Here is a 22,895-nt window from a genome sequence, read left to right on the forward strand (position 1 = left end):
CAGTTTGGACTTAAAAGATCAGTGGTTTATATTGAGATTTTTTTTACGAAACCAAAGGAAAATCCGTTGTTAGGCGGTATCAAAGCTGTCGTAAAAATTTCGTAGATATTTGGACAGAAAAAACGCAATAGCAAGATCAAACAAACTGTGCAATACGGTTGGAATTCCGCAGTGCATCTTTCGTCGTAGAGATAAAAACTTTGCGACGAAAAGTTTATGCAGTAATATAGGAACAATTTTTTTTTGGATTTTTAAATAAGGATAACTAAATTGCAGCAGCAATAAGGTAGGAAACCAGAACCTATTGCAATTCACGGGGAGATCAAAGGATGATCCGCGGTGGTGAAGATGACGGCAGAATTCGACGACGATCTTTTTAGCAATTGTGGGAATTGCTTTGGGCGTCTGTGGAGGGCTGATGGAAGGCTGTGGAAGGGCAGGGAGACGCTAAGAACACTGTTCTGATAGTTAGAACCCTTGTGGATTCTAAGCTCGGGATGATCTTTTTAGGGGATCGACCTCCTTAGAACTCTATAGGGGTTCCTTCCTCCAGGTTACTGTTCAAAGGCTACAGAAAAGATTCATCTATTTCTTATCAAAAGAGGATGAATACATGACTATTTATAAGGCTTCTAAACCCCAACTCCTAATAGGACTCCTACTCAAGACTCCTACTCAATTAGGACTCCTACTCAAGACTCATACTTCTAACCAACTCCTAATGCTTCTCTAAGAAGCAACCTTCAAACTAATCATATCCTTAGCCGGCCTCTTCACCTCTTTAATAAGGGTCGGCTAGGGAGGTTTTACATGAATGCCCCTTTCAATTAGGACTCTCCTAGCTAAAGTCCTAACAAAGGGGAAGGCAGTGGATGAATTTGAGCACATGCGACAGAGCCTACATGATGTAGACATAGAAATAAGCTCATCGTATTCACAGCCATCGTATTATGGAGAATTCTACGGGCAACAGCAGTACGGTGATAGTTGATCATCCTTCTATAAGCAACAATATGATACAAAGCAGCAAATCAGTAGCGGAAGTAGAAGCTCTAATCAATTTCATGATGATCAGCTTACGATCATCACCACATTGATGTATCAATAGCATACAATGTACCAATACACTATATCGTGGGATCAATTTCATAATTGGGTCGAACAAGCATATCATATTAATATGCAGATATATAGGATCGAGGACCCCGATCCACTATCCATGGAGGCCCATCGTTCGTTTTGGTAGTAGAATCAGCAATCAGGTAAATCTACACATGTGATTATTTAATTCATTTAAATGTTAGAGTTTATATTGTAATAAAATAGTCTAACAATTCAAATGATTTTTCTGTAGATATTTCAATATTTACATAAGGATAATCCGTAACGGACTGAAATACGAACCTTGCACAAGACTATTCCTCAAAGCCCAAAAAAGATATGTGATACTATTCTTACTTAATTTACATTGATTTTGCTAAACTTATACTATTACTATATTTATTTCTAACTTTAAAACCCTATCCTAACTTTTTTTTTTTTTTTCAAATATTTTTGGAGGATTTACACCTAAATTAGGTGTACCGCCCGGTACGCCTTGACGTACCACTCGGTACATGGTTCTGTATCATACCAAGCCAAGCTCGAAACACTGGGACAATACGGTATTTCAATCCTTGCTAATAATAATAAGTTTCTTTTCTTTTCTTCAGCTAGATTTCTTCTTCTTCCTCACAATATGCTTGTCCCCTCTGCTTTTTCTTCTTTTGAGGCTGTCAAATTGATAGTATTGGTCAAATAGACCAACTCTTTGTGTTCAAAGATGCTAGCCAATTCTGAATGATGTCTGCTTATAAGGCCAAGAAATTGACCAATACTAAAATGACTTGGTCAATATTGACAGGAATCAGGTGTACCATATCAGTTTTTTAAAACCTAAAATCTCTGTGAACTATGTATCCAGAAAATTAATTAACTAATCAGTTAAATTGAACCCAGCAACTCACCTTTCACATCTGACTGCACATCTAACAGCCTGGACTTTTCAGTTTAAAAAACCCTTAGGTGGCTTATTTAACCAGAAGTATTAGGATCAAATTGCTCAAAGATATTAAAAATGGACAACTTTACTCCATAGTTTTTAGCAAATTAATCCTCCAAGCCTTCTCCTAATCTACCTTCCTAAACACCATAAGCCTCAATATTAGTCACAGATTCCGCTGATTTTACATGTCTGCTCAATTGGTTACTAAGTGATCTAGAATGAAACAAAGTCAGCTAAACATATAGCTGTATGGTATGGAACACTACATAAATTTGACCAGCAGAGAGAAGTCTACCTTGTTTTTTTTCACCAATAATATTAAACAAGTGAAAAAAGTCATTGATATCATATAGTCATAAGCTATACCTGTGAATCTTCCCTTATTCTAAGATTTTGCCCTATTGGATCAAGCAAGTCATTGATAACCTGTAAAGGAGAAAACAAAAGAAAGTATCAGAGAAACAATTATACTACTGAGAACCAAATTAATACCTCGAAAACAAATGAAGTAAAAAAAAAAAAATCAAACTATGCTAGTTTACATTGTGGACCCATGTCTATGCCAATTTAAAAATTAAAAATGCATTATATGTGACTTCCTTTAGGTGTGTCAAAGCTAGTTATACTTTATTTGGTACAGTACCTCTTATATATAATAGTGCAAAATCATTTTTTTGATGAAGAAATATCAAAAAGTGCATGCAGTCAGGAGTATGTTTGCCACATCAATGGAGATATAGCTTAGAAATCTTTAAAACAAGGAAATGTAATCTGGTTTATGTCTACAAAAAGTCAGCAAGCAAATATTCTTCAGCCTGCACTAAAGTACAAATACATGAACCTAGATATACTACAGCATTGCCCATTATCAAAGAAGCAAATCCAGCCAACAAGCAGCACTGATCAAAAGAGCTAGAAGCAAAAGGTAACATCCTTATTCTTCTTCAGTAGTCAGCATTCCTAGTTTCTTAAAACCTTCCAGTTCAAACATCAACCACGATACGGAGTACAATAACAGGAAATTGTATTTATGAAAAAGAATCCTTCTTATTACGTAGTTAGTTGTCTTGTCCTCATTACCAGAATTGCTAACTGTTACAGTTTTTCTAAACAGCTTCAGACAAAGTTCTGATATACTCATTAAAGGATTAGTAAGCAATTTGTATTCTTGAATTTGAATCAAGAGCTGATTAATAAATTGTTTTTCTACAGCATGCAATATAGTTAAAGCATAGTTGCTGCCATTCGGGAAAAACTCTCAAAGTAACAACAATAGTGTAGCAGTCATATTGCATATCTTCGTAATAAATCCTAGGTACAGACATTCAGAAAACAGAAATATATGCATGGCTTCAAATATCATAGCATACCAACCAATAACAACCATACTGGTGGTATATTGGTCCACGGAATGTATCAATCAGTACAGACATATCAAACAATCTTTTAATATTTTCTCGTTTGTGTAACAAGTAGCAGGAAATAAAGGTTGTAATTTAGTAAGGATCTGATATGGGTCCTGCAGTTAAAATTTAAAACCCTATTTACAACAGTATTTGTTACTTCTGGCAAAAAGAAAAAGATTTATACACGTATGTGATGTGAGTAGTCAAATCCAATGGCAATCACATAGAAACTATAATGTATGGGGAAAAACAAAAAATATAATTCCTCTGTCATGTATTTAAGAGAAAGAGAACAAACTATCCAAACACCTTTGAGTATATCACCAAACAAGTTGAGACGTCAAAATTTTTCAAATGTGGAAATCATAATAGCTTGTTAGCACCAAAAACAAGTTAGCACAAAAGCTTCATAAATGACCATTCATACAGACTTAGAAAAAAGCTACCTCATTGTATATTTCAAGGTATGAAACACGGAGAAGAAATTCTCGTCCGGGTGTCTGAGATGGAAAAACAAATTAGAAGTATAAGTTAAAAAGAACAGCGCATACAAACATGATCAACCAAATATACAGACATCTCTCACCTCTTGAATAATGCTAAATACATCCTTAATGGCCAACGGGATGATACCAGGTGATTTTTGGTCACCCTGGAATATAACAAAATGATTGTTTAGGGGCAGCAAAAGAAAATAATAACAACAACATTGTAATGTCTCAACTATCGAAGGTCAGCTACATGGATCTTTTACTGTCATTAAGTACGGTAAAATAGATGAATGGCAGAAATTGAACCGACAAAATCATATAATCATGTGACAACAGAACAGTTAAAGAAATGCTAAAGAATTCCAAAAATATTCATTCAAAGTTATCATCATTGAGAAATAGAGGAGAAGCATTACTTAGACCCAGCCAACATTAGGAGACAAACATCTTCGAAAAAGAATGAATCATATGTTCCCAGTGATGTTATTCGGAACAAAGGAATTAAGTTTAACTCATAAATGAGTAGAAAAAACTTCAACAATTAGTAAATTTGAATACTTGCATACTCAGTTGTCACTGGTTATCTGTAAACCTATATCAAAATTAATATGTAAAAGGAAATGTATGAAATCCAACATGCAAGAAAAGCATGGCAACGACTAGTCATTATGTTTATGTTCAAGAAATTGAAACTGTCTGACATACTATTTAGCTCTTACTAAACACAGTAGTTTCCTTGAATATTATTTTTTTTTTGTAAATTTCAGCATTCTAAATAAGTTTCTAATAGTTATAACACCAAGAAGAGGCACGTTAATTAAATTCACTGAAGTGGCTACCTAAAAGTGACTTCTAGTTGTGTTTAATCACTTACAACATATGGAGAGTCAAGTGAAATCACTGCCTGAAACTGACCTAAACTTGAAGGTGATTGAAATCATTTCTTAAAAATCGAATTCTCACTTCCTCACATTCACTTAATCATACAGATGAAAAGGAAAACATGTCAAAGTAGTTCTTCCAAAATTTTGTCTATAAACATCTTAGATAGCTAATCAAATATTCCATATTTTCAAAATGACACAGTATTCTGAGAAGTATATATTGCATATTTAGGTACAGAATACATGGTTTTTCTAACAAATCATACAACAAAGTTTTCTCAGAAAAAAAAAAGATATTTGGTGAGCATCTTGAAGAACCACATATTGACCATGCTACAGATCAATCATGTGCTGAGATGACAGATGTGTCACATTGTTTAAGTCAACTAATGTTGCAACCAAAGTCAACAAGCAAGCACAATTCAGAAATACAAACTAGATCAACAAACAAACAATCTTCCATGTTAAAGATAACAGAATAATACCAAAGAAGTCAACTAAATAATAAAAGCTAAAGTGTGCAGTAGAAAGTCTAATGTGTCCAAACAAACGACAACAGCGATTATGATGCATAAGGAACTTGACCTATACAAAACCAACAAGTGGTAATGATGCATGGGACACTTACCCAACACTAAACCAAACCATTTCCATAATTTGGACAATGAGGTTGTGATAGAATATGCTGTTTGCAACTTTGATAGAAATTCCAAATACTTTTACCACTAAGCTTGATTTAAAAGGTTTAAAAAAACAAGTTACAGTTTGTCTAGACAGTCCATTTTGTATGGTTTTTCCAAGTCCAGGATGATAGCCTTTGTGATTTTTTTTCAATATGTAGGCCACTCACCTTTTTCAAAAATTTCAATAGTGGTAAAATTTTCAAGAGAGGAAAACCAGAATGGTGGTTGGGGAACCTATAAAATTGTAAAAGGAAAATGTGTAATCCTACATAGGTAAAATCAGAGTAAAAAAGTATAACATAAGCATACTTTTCAGACCAAGAAATACACTTTATCTTATGAATCCTCCAAGTCCATCAAGGAACAACACATGTACCAGATCCTATTTCACTAAGGGTCAAAGATCATAAAGTATTTGTGAAGCTAAAAGATAAAAAAACTATAAATGCAGCAAAGACTTACATGCATGGTATGAGTCTTTCCACTACTAGTAACACCATAGGCAAAAACAGTACCTGCAATATAATCAAGCATTACAGATTCATGAAATTGTGACACCATAGCTCACTCTCCAGTATAACAATAGTTGCCTGAGTCTAAGATTTTATGGAAAATCAAAGTGCAAGAAACAAATGCATCTGGAACAACTGGTCCCGTAATGAAAGACCACAAAGCTTGGTGTGCCACATCAAGAAATCATTGGATAGAACATTGAAATCAAACCAGTAAACTACAGAATTTTCATCACATATGAAATTAATAAATTAAAAAAGCTTGGAGGCATTGAATTTCATTTTTATTGTAAGATAAAACTTTGATAATGAAACCAATCTAATGCAGATACAACTTTCAGTCTACAGCATCATTATTCTACAAAGTCTATCATTAAAAGTCACAATACACTTCCACTAGAACAATTTTAACAATGCTTTACATTTTAGTTACTAAGTTATTGTATTTTCCCAATGTCACTGCTTGTCCAAGAGTAGCAATGCCCTCGGGCACAAGAATATTATCCTTAGGTTTCCTGCAGCAAATTATAGTTGAATGTAACATAAATAGTTGCTAAGGAAAAAAACTTCAACCGATTTAATATATAAGACCAAATCAAATTAGGGATGGAGCATAATTGCTAAGGAGAAAAATTCAACATATTTTAATATATAAGACCAAATCAAAATAGGGACAGAGCTTCTTGTTAAACGCCTTTATATTCCTAGTAGATGATTTTTTATTTTATCAAAAACACATTTGAAACAGATGAAAGCAGTTCAGCAATGATATCACTGAATCATGTTTCAGAATATGTTGCAATCACAGAGTCTGAAGCATAGAAACTTTCTTCATGCATCAAGTCAATAGCCACAATCAAATTGATCAGATAGCTCTCAGACCATGGCATAACAGACATGCAATTGTTATTTGAAGTTCATATGAAAGGCAACTTTGAATTAGAATAGAAGATACCATTAATTCCCTCCATGGCACCGCTTACAACATGCTGCGCAGCAACATCATAGACATGTCGAGTTGTGGTTGCTGGTCCGAATACTCTATCTGTAAAAAAAATTAAAATATATCTTTATCTAAATGTATAGGCATGGAGGCATGAGCATGGCAACTATGAAAAACTAAAAATGCATGTAATAACAATTAGTGCCACAAGATTAAAGACATAAATGAAAATATCATGGGCATGGACCTTTCAGAAACTAATGCATGATCAAATTGTTAAGTTTGATAAAATCAGAGAACAGTTCACATGAATAGTTTTGAAACATAGCAATGCAAAGGCCAAATTAGAGACACCAGCACTATCTACTAAAGGTCTAAGAAGCAAAGAAACAAGCAGAACAAACTACCGCAGGAATCAAAATGTCAAATAATCAGTTCCTTTTGCAGAAGAAGCATAAATGAGAAATGTTGCACATGCCCAGGGCTTGCTTCTGTAATGATTTTAAAGTTCCAGTTAATTCATTCATCAAGCAATAGCAATAACCCAAACAGCTTGCTGGTTACATTCATTAAACAAAAGACTTGGCACAACAAAAGCATCGATCAGGTTTAGTTTGGGTAAAAGAATGAGATGTAAAGGTTTATGTCTGGTTTTTAAAATTTATTTGGCAATCTTCATTTTATGATTTTATATAAATTTTATGGTTTATGTCAAGGATTGAAATTTCATACCGTATCAAAATTTCAAGACTTATTCGGTATGGTACGGTATTATATACCGAGCAACATATTTCGTTATACCGCTCTGTATATATATATATATATATATATATATATATATATATATATATATATAAGTAAACCGCTCAATTTACCTCTATGCGAGGCGACGTCGCCTCCCTTCTCAGCGACGTTGCAGATAAAAAAAAAAATTGCATTCGACATCGCCCGAGAAGAGAAGAAAAAAAAAATCTTTACCTCTCTCTACCCCGTGACGCCGATGCCTCTTCTCCTGAACGCAGATGAGAAGTCACCGACAGACGAGGAGGAGAGCAGCAATCTCCAGGTTCTCCCTTTTTTTCCTATTTCTTTCTTCCCCTTCTCCCTCTTTTTTCTTCTCCCTCGGTCACCGTCGACGATAACGCCTCAATCGATGACGATAACACCTCGATCGACGGTACCGCTCAGTAGCGGGCAATCTGTGTACCGATCTAATGACGGACCAGTACGTACCGCCCGATACGGGCCGTATCATTCGGTATTGCAAACCTTGGTTTATGTTACATTTGATTTAGGAGAGTAAATGAGTAAGTCAGTGATTATATGCTTATAATCTCCTTTTACTTTTGTTGCTCCCTGAAATCACTTAAAAGATGGTCTTTGAAGGACTTGGCTTCCACATGAAGGTAAACCCATGGGAGTAAGAAAGACAAAGATTAGCAACTCCTAATTCCAAAAATCCTAGATGCAAAAACAAGGCAATTGTGGGGGAAAAAAATCAATGCAACTGAGCATAATGTTTCACGGGGACTGTTTGACTAATGGAAATAATTATCATGCTTTGAAGAGGAGAGACGAAGTTTTCTAACAACATTCCCCATTCCTGATTTGTATTTTCCATTTCCTCAGTTCTTGCTAGCTACTCTTCCAGGATTTTGTTGATATCTCTTCGTAGAAAGTCATTACCTTATAAGTCCCTCAAATTGATCCCCACTGGACTAATTTTTGGGCCAATCAAATGGTGTGGGGCCTCCTGCAAAGCAAGAAATTCATCAAAATAATTCTGCACATGTGATACCATAAAGGGAACTTTCATCTCTCCAATCAGCATCCAGTCGATCTAGGCAACTCAAGTCTACATATCTCTGGCAAATCATACAGAACCTGGATTTACAATTGTTGCTCTGCTTTAAAGCAACATGCAAGTGCTATCTCCTTTTTAGAACACAAGTATCTTGGTTCAACTCTCCCCGATATGAAAAAAAAAAAAAGGTTAAATAAAAGCTTGAAAGTAATTAGTGACAGCATATATGGAGATTCAATAAAAGCTAGGTTAAGAGCTTGAATCAGCTATTAACCAGTATTTGTAGCTTTCCATGCAATTCATGTTTTACAGGCCACACATACATACATATGCACATACTCATGGTCATTTTGAAAAGGCATCACGATAATACAAACATTAATAGAGAATCCTCTACAATAACACAAACATCAAGACAGAATATTCTCAAGTAAATTTTACAACTATATACGAACACTGAGTAAAAAACCACTCCCAGTATTTCAGGTTCCGCATGCACTTGTTATCATAGCTAAGGAAATATCAGCTTCTTTAAAATGGTCGGCCCAATAAAATGGGAGGAAGGAAAGGGGTCAGGCAACTTGCTAATACGTCGCCTTGCCAAGTTAAATTTTCATGGAAGAAGTTAATTTTTTGCTAACATACTACAAATGCTATTGAAAGAGTTGCTACATTGGTAAAGCTAATTGTCATTGAGCTGGTTCTAAACTAACACGCTAGCCAAAACTTTGCATCAAATTCTCAGAAGCTAAAAACATTGGATCAATTCATGGATGGAACAATGAGGGCATGCTGCTGTAAAACAAAAGCAACATATAGCATAAAACGCCAAAAAGGGACATGAATCAGGAACACTAACCAAAACCATATGCAATGGACGGGTTATACTCATTCCGGACTGTGTAATCCCCATCAGCGTACCAAGCTATCTCATCCCCCTTGTTGATTTCCCGACCACTGTCCACACCATAACAATTCAAGAATAAAAGAACCCCTCAAAAATGAAGCCAGAGGAAGAGAAGAACACCTGAGTGGCCGGAATCGGACGGTGACGGTCACGTTCTCCTTCGACTTGGCAAAATCCGGCCGATCTAGCAGCTGGGACGGCAGAGGAGGACTGACGGGGGAGAGCTTGGAAGAATGCTGCGCTGGCCGCGCCACACTGGACACCGACGAGGGAGTAGTCGGACGGGAAGAGGTCGACGAGGAGGGCGTGGTAGGGCGAGCCCCGGGCTTGTGCGCCGTGGGAGGGGCAGGGCTCCTCCTCGATCGGAAAGGGGAGATGCTCGACCGCAGCGATCTCGACGCCATTGTGGACCGATCAACGGGAATCGAGCTCCGGACACCGGTATCCTCTAGGGTTTTGGGGAGGGGATCGAAGGTTTTGGTGAGGAGAGGAGGGAAGTCACCGAGGGCTCGATCACATGCCCCCTGCCGCCGTTGGGTTTGTTTTCTTCAGTTTTGAGTTCCTTTCAAGCGACCATTAAAATATTCAGAATGAATTAGGTAGGATCACCAGTCACGTTACGTTACCGCCTGGCGATTATTTCCGCGTTTGAACGGTTACGATTGGAGGACACAACGCGGAGTTTGTTTTATTTGATTCACCGACGGTGTTTGAAGTTGGCGAGCCTTTTTTTGATTTGGCACAGCGATGAGAGGGAAAGGGAAAGGGAAAGGGCAAGGGAACATTGCTGTCCACTTATTCTTTGTCACGTGAGACGCACGTGTTATCTGAGGAAGACGTGGATTTTGGGACCTGTTGACACTGCTGTTGCAATCAGAGTCGTAACTTGTAGCTTCCGGACAAAAAAAATATCAGCCCGAAATATACCCGGTGCGTTATTGGATAGAATTTTGTGATGCTGGGTCCCAGGGGCCCATCGGTCTCGTGATGTAATAAAGAAGCAGTAATAATAAAAATGATGGCCTGCCAGGTTGTATCAGGAAGAAGGGCGGGCAGCACCTGTATGTGTGTTAAATGATTCTTCTTCTTCTTTGTGACATCGAAGCAACAAGGACGGTAACTATTGGGTTCAACCCAGGTAACCCCACATCGTTGTTGGACTCAAATCGGTTGAGCCATTTGGAATTTACGAAATATTAATCAAATCCCAACCCAAAGCTCAACATATTTGACTCAATGTATATTTTAAATATAAATTGATGCTTGATAAATTTATTTTTAAATTATGTTTAACTCGAAATGTTATATTATAAATGTTCAAATGTCGATATTTATAGGATATTAATTTTTTTTAATTTTTAATTTTTTTTAAATACCCTATGTCGTTCTCTAAGATTACAATATTGTCAAACTCTAACCCATATTTCTTCTCCTCTTCTCTAATATAACCTTTATTTATTTTATAAAATAAAACATTTTTCATTCTTTATTTATTATATATCTAGGCCATACAAAATGTTTTTGTAAGTTTATATTTATTTTTTATTTTATTTTAATATATATATATATATATATATTCACTTGTGAATAAATATTAAAAATATTATATGTATAAATTTATCATATTATATTTAAATTATTATTTAAAAATATAATTTTTATTTATTGTTTATCAAACACTCGAGGAATTTTATAATTGCACATTCACCTAAGGGCAATTTTTTCTAAGAAATACTCACATTTTGGGTATTCCTTATTTTCTCAAATAGTATCCTTAATTCAAAAAATATCTAAATTACCTCTCAAATTTTTCTCATTTATTAGTGTCTTGTCCTGTTATAGTGTTTTTGACCTGTCATAGTGTTTTGGCCACTGCACTAAAAATACTATAAAGCCTACTTAAACATACTATAGATTATTAAAATGAACATTTACCTCAATCAAACCAACTACATGTATAAAAAATATGATATCGTAATGTTGTACAAGCTATAACAACTAAAGAGACACAACATGATACCACTTATAGTATTTTTAATTACATTTACAGTATTTTTAATACCTCAATAAAAATTCATAAATATCATTGAAAAATATTATAAACGAGTCAAATGAAAATATTATAACTGTTAAAAAAATAATAAAAAGCAAAGAAATTGATGTGAAAACTTCTGATGTGTATTTTAGGTATTTTAAAATCAAATATATTATTTAAAAATCAAAATAGAGGTTACGGATGAGGAAATAATCCAAAATATGATTTTTTATTTTATTCTTAAAAAATATCCTTCGTTTAATTTTATTTCTCTATATAAATATGTTTCCAAATGTACCTATAATCCAGCTTAATCTGTTCTTATATAAGATGGGTATTTATTTATTTATTTATTTATTTATTATTATTATTATTATTATTATTATTATTATTATTATTATTAGTATATTGTTGTTGTTGTTGTTGTAACATATTAGAATCATATTCATATCAATATATTTAACTTTCATAAAATATTTGTAATTTAATTTATAAACAAAATATTTTTAAAGAAAATGTTCTATCTATATTATCAAATGCAATGGGTCAACCTTAGCTTCGGTGTCAGTGATAGGAGATTTAATCGATATAGTAATATTTTTTTTATATAGGAATTGATTGTTGGCTTCTTCCTCAATGTTACGTATCGATTGTTTATTCCTAATATCACTACTCTAAAGCTCGCACTTCCTACCCTCTAGTTGGAATTCTTGTACCACAGCCTGTGCTCTAGTTCGGACACGACTCACGGATATGACGTGTTTTAGATGTGTATTGCTCTTTGTCGTATTGGCTTATTACAGCTTTAAGTCACCACACATTTTGCAATTGATTTGGTCAGGATGGGAGAAGACAGAGAAAGAAGGATAAGAGTAGCAAAGCAAAGAAAAGAAAGAGTATAGAAAGAGGAAAAAAAGAGGGGCGAGAACGATGGTAGGAGGAAGGAAGAAAGAAACCACGAAAAGAAAAGAGAGAGAGAGAGAGAGAGAGAGAGAGAAGACGAGATGAAAGAAAACTAAAATAAAATAAAAATATGTTATTATTTTAAAATATTATTTTTTAATATATAATCTAACCAATCGATCCATACAACTACTGACAAAAATATATACTCTATCTAATACACTAATTTTAAGTTCTTACGTACCATAAGTGTTTAGAGATAATGTGATCTATATACTGTTTTAGAGATAATATAATCCATATCAAGAGTATATTCTTTTATCAATAAGCATTTGGATTTTTTTTTTTTTTTTGACTTCTACCTAAATCATCGATTGGTTCGATAATTGGGCCTTCCACATGATAATTTAGTAATGAATAATTGAGGATGTCATGTTTAGTAATATTGATGATTGAGATTTTGATGTTTCATGGAAATATTACGAGACCCAAATCTTATCAATATAAAATTAATTATGAGGTATGTAAGGGGTCTCACTATTTAAGTGTATGACAGAAAAATCGATAGTCCCATGTTGAACTAATATTGACTTATAAAGACATGATAAGTATATTATTAAAAAATTTAGATTAAATATTTTGGTTAGTAATTTTGGGCTCAATGAAATTGATAAACCAGTTAGCTAATTAAATTATGATAATTGGTATTCAAGTCAAGCTCATATTATAACATGATGACGAAGCTCAAGCATGACGGTAAGATGACTCATCGTGATATAGAGTTATCATTGGACTATACCTCATATGCATAGTCTAATTTAGGCTATATTAGATTTTGATGAGGATATTAAATCCTTAAGTGAGAAAGTTTATAATACTCCAATTAATCATATATTAGAAGCAAGTAAGTTTTATTAACTTATAAAAAATTGATGAGCGTACTATAAGTTTATTATTATTTCAACTTAAGTATTTTTATTAATAATCGAAGCTCGATAAAATCAATAGATCATTTATCTCATCATTTTGGATTATAATAAATACTCACGATATACACTTAATAGTGAAAATCAATTTAGTTAACAAAGATCCTGATATATATCAATATTGCTTATTTTGTTTAAGAGACATCAATCAATCGACAAATGTAAATGTAAGAGACATCTCTCCCTACATAGTATAGTATCAAGATACGACATGCTGAATATAAGAACTGATGCGTTCATTTGAGTAGAGACTATATAATTCTTTGTAACAAAAATCAGATAAAAGTCTTGATGTTCAATAGAAATAATAAATCTCATATTTCATATAAATTACCTATTCTTTAAAGATAAATGCAATATTAAGCATAACATAGAAAAACGTTTGAAAGTTATAAGCTTACTATAAAACCCGTATATCACATCCCTCTTTCGATTTCAGACCTCAATATTCGAATCAAATAATAAAAAAATTTCACCGAATAGATGAAGGGTCGAGATTGAAAGAGGGAGTGAAATGGAGGAGGACTCTTCGTAGCAAGCAAGCATTCTTAACTATGTATGAGTTGAATCGTTCAATCATGGGGGAGAGAGGCATCACGGACCCCACCAGACTTTTCGTTCAACCCCTTCTTGACTTGAAGGAAGGAGAGGGGAAAAGCACTACCAATGTGTCAACAAATTCTTAGCGTCAAGTCTTCACCACCACAAAGCCTAAGCCACGGTCAAACCAAACCTTGACTTCCTAATCTCTTTTTAATGCAAAATAAATGTATATATATATGATTTGATTATAATTTGACATCACAATCTTTCGAAAGCTTTTTATGTTGTTTTAGTAGGAATCAGCTAATACTAATCATATCAATGAGAAAAAGTATGTTAATATTTGAATGACTATTTCTCTCTCACCTCTTATTGATATGTGGAGCCCATTGTGAGTAATGTTGTAACTTTAAGTCAGGACATGAAGTGTGGGAAATTATATTTTATTCCATAAGTGGCCAACTGGTATTGATTATTCTCCTTCTCGTCTTCAACGATAGTATATCATTCTTTTTTAATTGATTCGATCCACGCCTTAGCAAGTTGCAAATTTTTTACCACCAACCATCATCATACTACTCGTATAAATAAAATAAAAATAATAAATACTTAAAAAAAAAACTAGTGTTTAGCACTTAAGATCTTCGTATATACATCTGAATACAATCGATCGAAAAAAAAACTATTTTTTGATAGGCAAATACTTTGAGCATTTGAAAAAAGATTAAAAAAATTCTCTAAAGATATTATGGAAATAGAGAGTGTTGTTGGAGGGAATTTAAAAATATGGGATTTTTAATTAAAAAATACTATATAAATATAGGGTGAATTCAAAAAAAAAAAAATCTTTATTTTAGAATTTTTCCTAATTGGTGCTTCCCCTTTTTGTTTTTTTGGATCAGTGTTTTACTGTTCTTTTATCCCGAAATGTGAATGTTCATAGGATACATCAGTCTAGTTTAATATTTTTGAATAGAGTTATATAATTTTTATCTTTAAAAAATACTGTAAATATATATTAAAAAAAATACTATAATCATGAAAGAATAAAAAAAAGTCGACTATTTTTTAATGTCCAATGAAGAATATTTTTTAGACTAAAAGAGAAAAATAAAAAAAAGGGATCGTTCGGGAAAATTTCCATAGTAAATAACTTCTTTCATATATATATATATATGTATATATATATATGTATATATATATATATGTATATATATATATATGTATATATATATATATGTATATATACATACATATATACATATATATACATATGTATATATACATACATATATATACATATGTATATATACATACATATATATACATATGTATATATACATACATATATATACATATGTATATATGTATATATACATATATACATATATATACATATATACATATGTATATATATATATGTATATATATATGTATATATATATATAGATTGACATCTATGTGGCCCAAAACACTTGACCTCCGCTTTAATTTTGAGAGGTCAAGTGTTTTGGGCCACATAGATGTCAATCCAAGACAATTGATAGCGAAAGCACGCAATAAAAGATCGCGGACAATTCTGATAAGGAAAAAGATTTCCTTCTTTTAACGTCGTCTATATAAATACTAAAACCGCCTGCTGCGGATCGTGGAGTCGGAGCTTTTGGGGATTGGGAGCGATGGAGAACCCAGCGGAGGAGGAGGCGGTGGGGGAAGGCTTCGACGGCGCGAGGGCGGCCGTGTTGGTGGCGGGACTGAGGCGGGGCTTCGCGTCCGGGAGGACGCGGAGCTACGAGTGGAGGGCGGCGCAGCTGAAGGGAATCGTGAGGATGATCGATGACAAGGAGGCGGAGATCATGGCCGCGCTCCACGACGACCTCGCCAAGCCCCATATGGAGTCTTACCTTCACGAGGTCCTCGAATCCTAATCCTTCTACATTCAATTTTGATGCTTTCTTGTCTGTATCTTTCTTGTACAGTTGAATTCATCCAAAAGTACATGGTTGTGCTGCTATAAGTCCCTTCATGTTACTGAGAATTGATAGTTACTGATATGGGGACCGGAATATGGCATGCAAATGGCAATAATTGTTGAATTTATGATCCATGTGCCAGTACGATCTCATAATGGGAGCTTTTATTTTGCATTTGAAATAGTTGGTGTGATTAGGAATTAAGTGGATTAGTCTTTTGATGCCCCGGATCATGGACTTTGAAGTTTTTGGTTACATATTATAATTAAAAACCACTTATTTATAATTGTAATCTTTATCGAAGAAGGAAATAGTGCCATGTCTTTTTCTTATGGACGAAATGGATTATACTCGATCAAAGACCATGGATAGGGTCATTCATATATTGATGAACTAGAAGCAATAGGGAGCCTGATGAACTAATTTTAGCATAGCACATGACAATAATGCAAAAATTCATCTTTTAATATAAAAAACAATATGGAGCTAGCCATTCTTAATGATAGACTCGCTTAAGAACATAAGGTAGAATAAAACATACCAATAATAGTACCCGGTTTCTATTCTTGTAGCATTGTCAAGCTATATCGAATACTTCATACCTTTAGGTTCTGTGGGAAGTACCAATGGATAAAACTTTGTCAGCATTAATGGGCTAAGGATAATTAAGAAATTACATTAAGAGTGTGACTTATGACTGGTTGCTGTAAGTCAAGCACCGAATTTTAGTCATTGAACAAACACTTAGTAAAAAGCCTCCAAAATTTTCTTTTTTTTTGTAGTTTTGGACTTCTACTTGTGTGGACATATGATTTTTGTCTAGTTATGATGTATATTCGCCTAATTTATTGGTGCACAGTCCTCAGAAGTTTGCAGTTATACAACTGGACGATATTGAATTAGCTTTCATCTAAACATAGTTGAATGGATTTTGTGGCAAATTAAAGGTTCTATTATATTTAAGGACCATAAGAAAAGATAACATTGATGCATGGATTGTAGAAGTTCATGTAAAGCTTACACATTAATATATATAATAAGGAAGTCAAGCTTGGAAAGACAAGAGACTGTGCTCTTCTAAGAGTGATCCAGACATTTTTTGCAGTGTTAGTGCCTCAGTTTTTCTCAAGATACCAGAGCTCATTTGTCTCAGAAGACCCAACTAAAAAGATATGAAGTAAAAGTATTAAACAATGAGAACAAAAGAATGTGATACAAAATTCGGAAGATGGAGAAGACAGCCGTTATCAATTACGTCCTGTCTAGAATTTTCAATAGTTTTTGGTACAGTGATGGTCAAGTAACTGTGGTCAATGAACTTTGGTGTCTTGGTCAAAAATATACAACTGACCTGGTCAACGTGTGGCTCAAATGTCTATTAATATCTTTGAATATGTTGACTAGGCCAAAACCCCTAGTAAAGCTATCAGTAAATCCAATAAATATGATTAATGAAGTTATTAAACTCAACGAATCCTGAACTGTCTGACAAGCTTGATGGTAGTTATATGTCTAACCGCATGTGTCACAACTACTTCGATAGAAATACTGTTGTTTCCAAGTGTTGGATTCTCCTTGAAATATGCAATCTTATTCTTCTCTCTCACCACAATTACTTATATCATGGAATTATCCGGAAACATAGGCATATATAAAACTTTATGTTGTTTCTAAAGTTCAATAGGTTTTGTATGGGTAATTTTGATGCTCTTCCATGTTGCAATTCTGCTAATAAGTATTCTGAGAAAGACTGTGATGTATATGATCAATGACTCATGGTGCAGATTTCACTGGCAAAAGCAGCATGTACATTTGCCCTAAAAGAAATGAAACGCTGGATGAAACCCGAAAAGGTGTCTTTTATATCATTCTTGCTGAAAATTAAACATAACTATCTGGAAATTTCTAAAATCAACCTTCTAATTACCAAGTTCTTCAGGTGCCAACTTCTATCACAACTTTTCCATCATCAGCGGAAATTGTCTCAGAGCCCGTAGGTGTTGTGCTGGTCATTTCAGCTTGGAACTATCCATTTTGTAAGCGGAGACTCTGTGTTTTGTGTGTTTTTAGGATTGAGGATGGCTTGTTAAATGTAGTAGGATGAAAGCACTCCTTTGCTCTTCCTATTACTTTATCACTCAAAGTTCTATGCAAATATGTCTAGCTTTGGCATATATAGCTGTATTTTTGTGACTCCCAAATGACTTTAATGTTATAGAATACTGTTATATTATTGCTTTGATTGGAAAATTTATTAGCCTTTACTAGCTTATACAACTACTTTATACGTTTTATGGTGATTGAGATCCACAATCTAAATCTTTGATTCTTTATTTTGTCATTGCTTGAATTTTAATTTCAGTTGATATCTTTTTGGGATGAATAGATTTGTTTCAATGTGAATGTAGTGCAAATTTTTTTCAAAGTTTTTTTTGCTAAGTTACATAACAGGAATCTAATGAGAATGAGCATATAGCAATTAACAACAGTATGAAACTTTTTGGTGATGATGCATTTTGATGATAAGATGAACTTGTAACTTAGTTACCTAGGTCATGCACTTTAATTAATAAATCTTATATAGTATGCTTCAAGAATAAATGTCAATGGATGTTTGTAACATCTTGTCAAATGCCACAATAGTATAAAACAAGGTTCGCAATACCGTACCGTACCGGAGTTTCGACCTGGGCTCGGTACCGGTACGGTACGGTATACCGCTCGGTACACCCAGGTGTACCGAGCGGTATATTCAGGCGTGCCGAGCACTGTAGCAGTGCTACAGTACTGTTACAGTACCGGACCAGTAACAGGCAGTCCGCGTACCGGAAGCCTGTCGGACCGGTACTGCAAACCATGGCATAAAATATAATCACTCAAAATAAATTTTACTCAGATCATCTCTTATGCTTTCATTAATCTTGATAGTTGTGCCAAATGGTCGAGGATAATGTACCATTTGGTGTACAAATAATTCCATTAATAAATGCAGAATTGGGAACTATGGCATCTATAAAAGATAATACATGAGAATATTTATCTAATAATAAAATTTGTCTGTGCATTCTCCTCTAAATATATGTAACAAGATCTCTGCACCTAGACTCACACTAAGGAGGGCAAAGGAAAAAGGAAAACATGGTTTGTATTAAGTGGTATGAAATCATTGCAAGTGCATTGTTTGGTTTGTATTAAATTAGTGAATCTGCTATTTGTGCATAAAACCAAGTATATATGTCATTGAGGTTATATTTTTTTCTTTTTCCTCAGGCTTATCAACACAGTTTAAACAGTTAGATCTCTTAATGTGGTTCTGCTTTTATATTTCACATTTTCTACCCTCTAGATTGGTTTCAGACTTACAGTATTGTTGGATTTGGAGTTTTTGCTATCTTATTTTGCTCAGATCCACCAACATAGTTTGGGCTGCTAGATCTATTACTAGTTGTGGTTCTTCTTTCTGCTATATTTCACTTTATGTTACCTCCAGATTGGTTTCAGTTAAGTTTGATTTGGAGTTTTCCTAAATAAATTTGAATCTCCAGTTTACCAAGTCATCTTGGGTATTAGGCTCTTGTAAGAGGTAGTTACATCATTCCCAGCTTGTTCATCACAGTTGTATGCTTGTGATGATTATACTGATTTTTTTCTGTAAACATGTTTCCAGGGGTTTGCTTTTACATAGAAATGCTTGCTCACCAACGATGATATTGATTATTGGTTGCCAAGATAATCTTTATATCTGGAAATTATATCATATACTCCTGAAGCTAATATCTCCATCTATTTTCTAAGTTGTGGAGTGTTTTTGTGACTTTAGTGTATCCAGAAAAGTCCAAGCTCCTTTGATAGACCTATACAGATTTAACATTTTCTTGACTTGTTTGTCCATTTTCCTAAAGAGATTCTTACATGGCCCTTGCATTCTGCTGCCTGCATTAATTATCTTTAGGTGCTACACGGAAAGATTATCCAATGCAGGCTGGTTATAATATGTCTGTTTAAGTTTAACCCTATTTTTAGCTTTAGCTGAATGAGTAAAGTTTGCTCTATTATCTAGTATTGTCACTCAGAGATATGTCATCCCAATTTATTTAATGGCATGCTTTGGGTTATTTTAAATCACCAAACTGGGGAATTGTTTGTTTACTCCTGTTTTGATTGCTAGCTTGGCACTGGATAAATGAAGTGACTGCACTTAGAAGGTTTATTAGTGTCAGTTGCACTTTGCTGAAAGCAGTTCATATTCTAGTGTTGATATGGCCTCGATCTTGTGCATTTATTTTCTGTGTCTATCAATTTTTCTGCTTTGATATTCTTTTTGCTGTGGTAATCACATTTGAGACTGTTTTTGACATTGATACAACCTTGATGCTCTCTTTCTCAGGAGCAATAACATTAAGTTTCTTCTGTCTTACCTAGTGTTGTCTATTGATCCTGTAATTGGCGCAATTGCGGCTGGCAATGCCGTTGCTCTGAAACCATCAGAAGTTGCACCTGCCACATCATCCTTGTTCGCAACAATTTTACCGAAATACACAGATAACTCTTGTGTAAAAGTAGTAGAGGGTTCAATCCCTGAGACCACAGCACTTCTGGAGCAAAAGTGGGATAAAATATTCTATACAGGTTTTGACTTGCTACACTATGCTTCTTAACTTCAAAATTTTAAATTCTTCATGAATTATTAAACATTTTAACGTGAGATTCTACTTTTTAAAGCTGTTACAGCACAGTTTCACTGTTTAAATATTCTTGTGATTTTGATGATTTCTTCAGCTTAGAACATCCTTCTCTATATCTCTATGCCCTTTTAGAGTTTGAAGAGTCTGGCTTTTGCCCTTTAACTGGCAACATTCTGGAAAATCCACAGGTAATGGAAAAGTGGGCCGCATTGTGATGACTGCAGCTGCGAAACATCTGACACCAGTAGCCTTGGAACTTGGAGGAAAATGTCCTGTTCTTGTGGATTCAAATGTCAATGTTAAAGTAATGATCTCTTTACTTGCTTCCTGGGTACATTTGTTGGGTTCTATGTGTTGGCAATAATGGCATTTTAGTTATGAAACACATATCGACTTGCATTTTAGTCTTTTTTGGTGCTGATGTGTGCTTGTTGCTTGATCTTTTAAGGTTGCGACAAAGAGAATTGCTGTGGGCAAGTGGGGATGCAATAATGGACAAGCATGTGTTGCTCCAGACTATATTCTAACAACAAAATCATTTGCTCCAACACTGGTAGCAGTTTTAGTATGGAAGTTAATGAGCAGTTGTATATTGTTCATTCTAATTATTATTTCTTTGTTGACATTTACAGGTGGATGCTATGAAAAAAACTTTGGAGAAATTCTACGGGAAGGATCCATTGGAATCGCCTGATTTGTCTCGCATTGTAAATGCTAAACATTTCAGACGCTTGACAAGCCTTTTGGATGATGAGAGGGTTTCCGGCACAATTGTATATGGAGGCCAGCAGGATGAAAAGCACCTGTAAGCATCAAATATTATAAATTTCTAATCAAAATGAATTTAAAGCAGTTAAACTGCAATGCCATCCCATATCCCCGCAGGAAGATAGCCCCAACTCTCCTGTTAGATGTTCCACATGATTCATTAATAATGAAGGAGGAAATATTTGGCCCTTTACTTCCAATCATTACAGTAAGATACTCTCCATGCTATATAAATTATCTTATGCACTTTAAATTACATTCACCCTTTTGTCTGGGTATCCTAGATACTGGAGAGTATCCTAGATATGAGAAACTAGAAGCCATCATCTGCAGAGTACAGTAGTTCCTTATATACATTCTGTATTTTGTTTGCTCAGTTTAACGAGGTGGAAGATTGTTTGGATTTTATAAACTCAAAGGCAAAGCCTCTTGCAGCCTATCTCTTCACCAAGGACAAGAGATTAGAAGAGCGGTTCGTAAAAACTGTATCTGCTGGTGGAATGCTCATCAATGATACCGCCTTGCATGTGAGTTCCGTTTTCTGATACTAAGAGATAAATGCTCTATGTGTAGGCATCCCTGTAAGTTTGCTGCTAACTATGAATTCATTTACTTTTATATCAGATGAGACCATATGAGAAACAAACAACTAGGAAAATATTTGGATTATTGTGACTGAAATAATAATGTCTTCTATTTGTGCAGCTTGCAAATCCCCATCTGCCATTTGGTGGTGTAGGTGAGAGTGGAATCGGGGCTTACCATGGCAAATTCTCATTTGACTCATTTAGTCACAAGAAAGCTGTCTTATCTCGTGGATTTGGTGGGGAAGCTCCTGCTAGATACCCTCCATATACACCACAGAAGCAGAAAATTCTTAGGGGATTGATCAACGGCAGCATCATAGCTCTTCTTCTTGCTATACTTGGATGGCCAAGGGGTTAATCCTTTAGTGGGACAACGTATCAAATCAGTCATATTGCTGCATATGACTGATCACAATAATATTGCATATCAGTCATATTGCATATGATTAATCCTTTAGTGGGACGACGTATCATATCCTTTAGTGGTCCTTCGAAGATCACAATAATATTGCATATCAGATTCTTATGAGGTCTAAAGCTTGTGACTCTGTATTCCTTCCAAAAATAAATTTACAAGGTTATTATGCATCCTTTTCTATTACAATCTGAACAAGGAGAAATGAGCTTGGTGCATTTTAATTTTCAAGAGTAGATCAGGTTTTCTTTCTCATTAGTATTTTGGTACGAAATGCTACTTGGAAGTTTCTTGATAAGCTACTATGCTGTTCTTTCATGGCTGGA

At 34.4% G+C, this 22,895-nt stretch overlaps 2 protein-coding genes across 4 annotated transcripts in view; one reads left to right on the forward strand and one right to left on the reverse strand.

The window, feature by feature from the left end:
- LOC135597193 (kinesin-like protein KIN-7E, chloroplastic) overlaps positions 1-10,225 on the reverse strand; it is a 34,636-nt gene extending 24,411 nt beyond the window's left edge. For all 3 annotated transcript variants that reach the window (XM_065089820.1, XM_065089819.1, XM_065089818.1), the window contains exons 1-7: positions 9,795-10,225; positions 9,627-9,724; positions 6,976-7,065; positions 5,971-6,023; positions 4,037-4,102; positions 3,897-3,950; positions 2,411-2,470 (exon numbers count right to left, since the gene is read on the reverse strand). In XM_065089820.1, the coding sequence (XP_064945892.1) occupies positions 2,411-2,470; positions 3,897-3,950; positions 4,037-4,102; positions 5,971-6,023; positions 6,976-7,065; positions 9,627-9,724; positions 9,795-10,078 (705 nt within the window). In that variant the 5' untranslated portion in view covers positions 10,079-10,225. The remainder of the gene's footprint in view (positions 1-2,410; positions 2,471-3,896; positions 3,951-4,036; positions 4,103-5,970; positions 6,024-6,975; positions 7,066-9,626; positions 9,725-9,794) is intronic.
- Positions 10,226-15,749: 5,524 nt separating this feature from the next.
- On the forward strand, positions 15,750-22,742 carry LOC103971266 (aldehyde dehydrogenase family 3 member H1). The gene is made up of 10 exons (XM_009385254.3): positions 15,750-16,054; positions 17,899-17,967; positions 18,054-18,150; positions 20,537-20,743; positions 20,988-21,103; positions 21,248-21,352; positions 21,432-21,604; positions 21,685-21,775; positions 21,945-22,094; positions 22,273-22,742. The coding sequence occupies exons 1-10, from the start codon at positions 15,821-15,823 to the stop codon at positions 22,510-22,512; spliced, it is 1,482 nt and encodes a 493-aa protein (XP_009383529.2). The 5' UTR covers positions 15,750-15,820; the 3' UTR covers positions 22,513-22,742.
- The last annotated feature ends 153 nt before the right edge of the window (positions 22,743-22,895 follow it).

The sequence above is a fragment of the Musa acuminata genome, chromosome BXJ1-11 (genome assembly GCF_036884655.1).
Source record: "Musa acuminata AAA Group cultivar baxijiao chromosome BXJ1-11, Cavendish_Baxijiao_AAA, whole genome shotgun sequence".
Classification (NCBI taxonomy): Eukaryota; Viridiplantae; Streptophyta; class Magnoliopsida; order Zingiberales; family Musaceae; genus Musa; species Musa acuminata.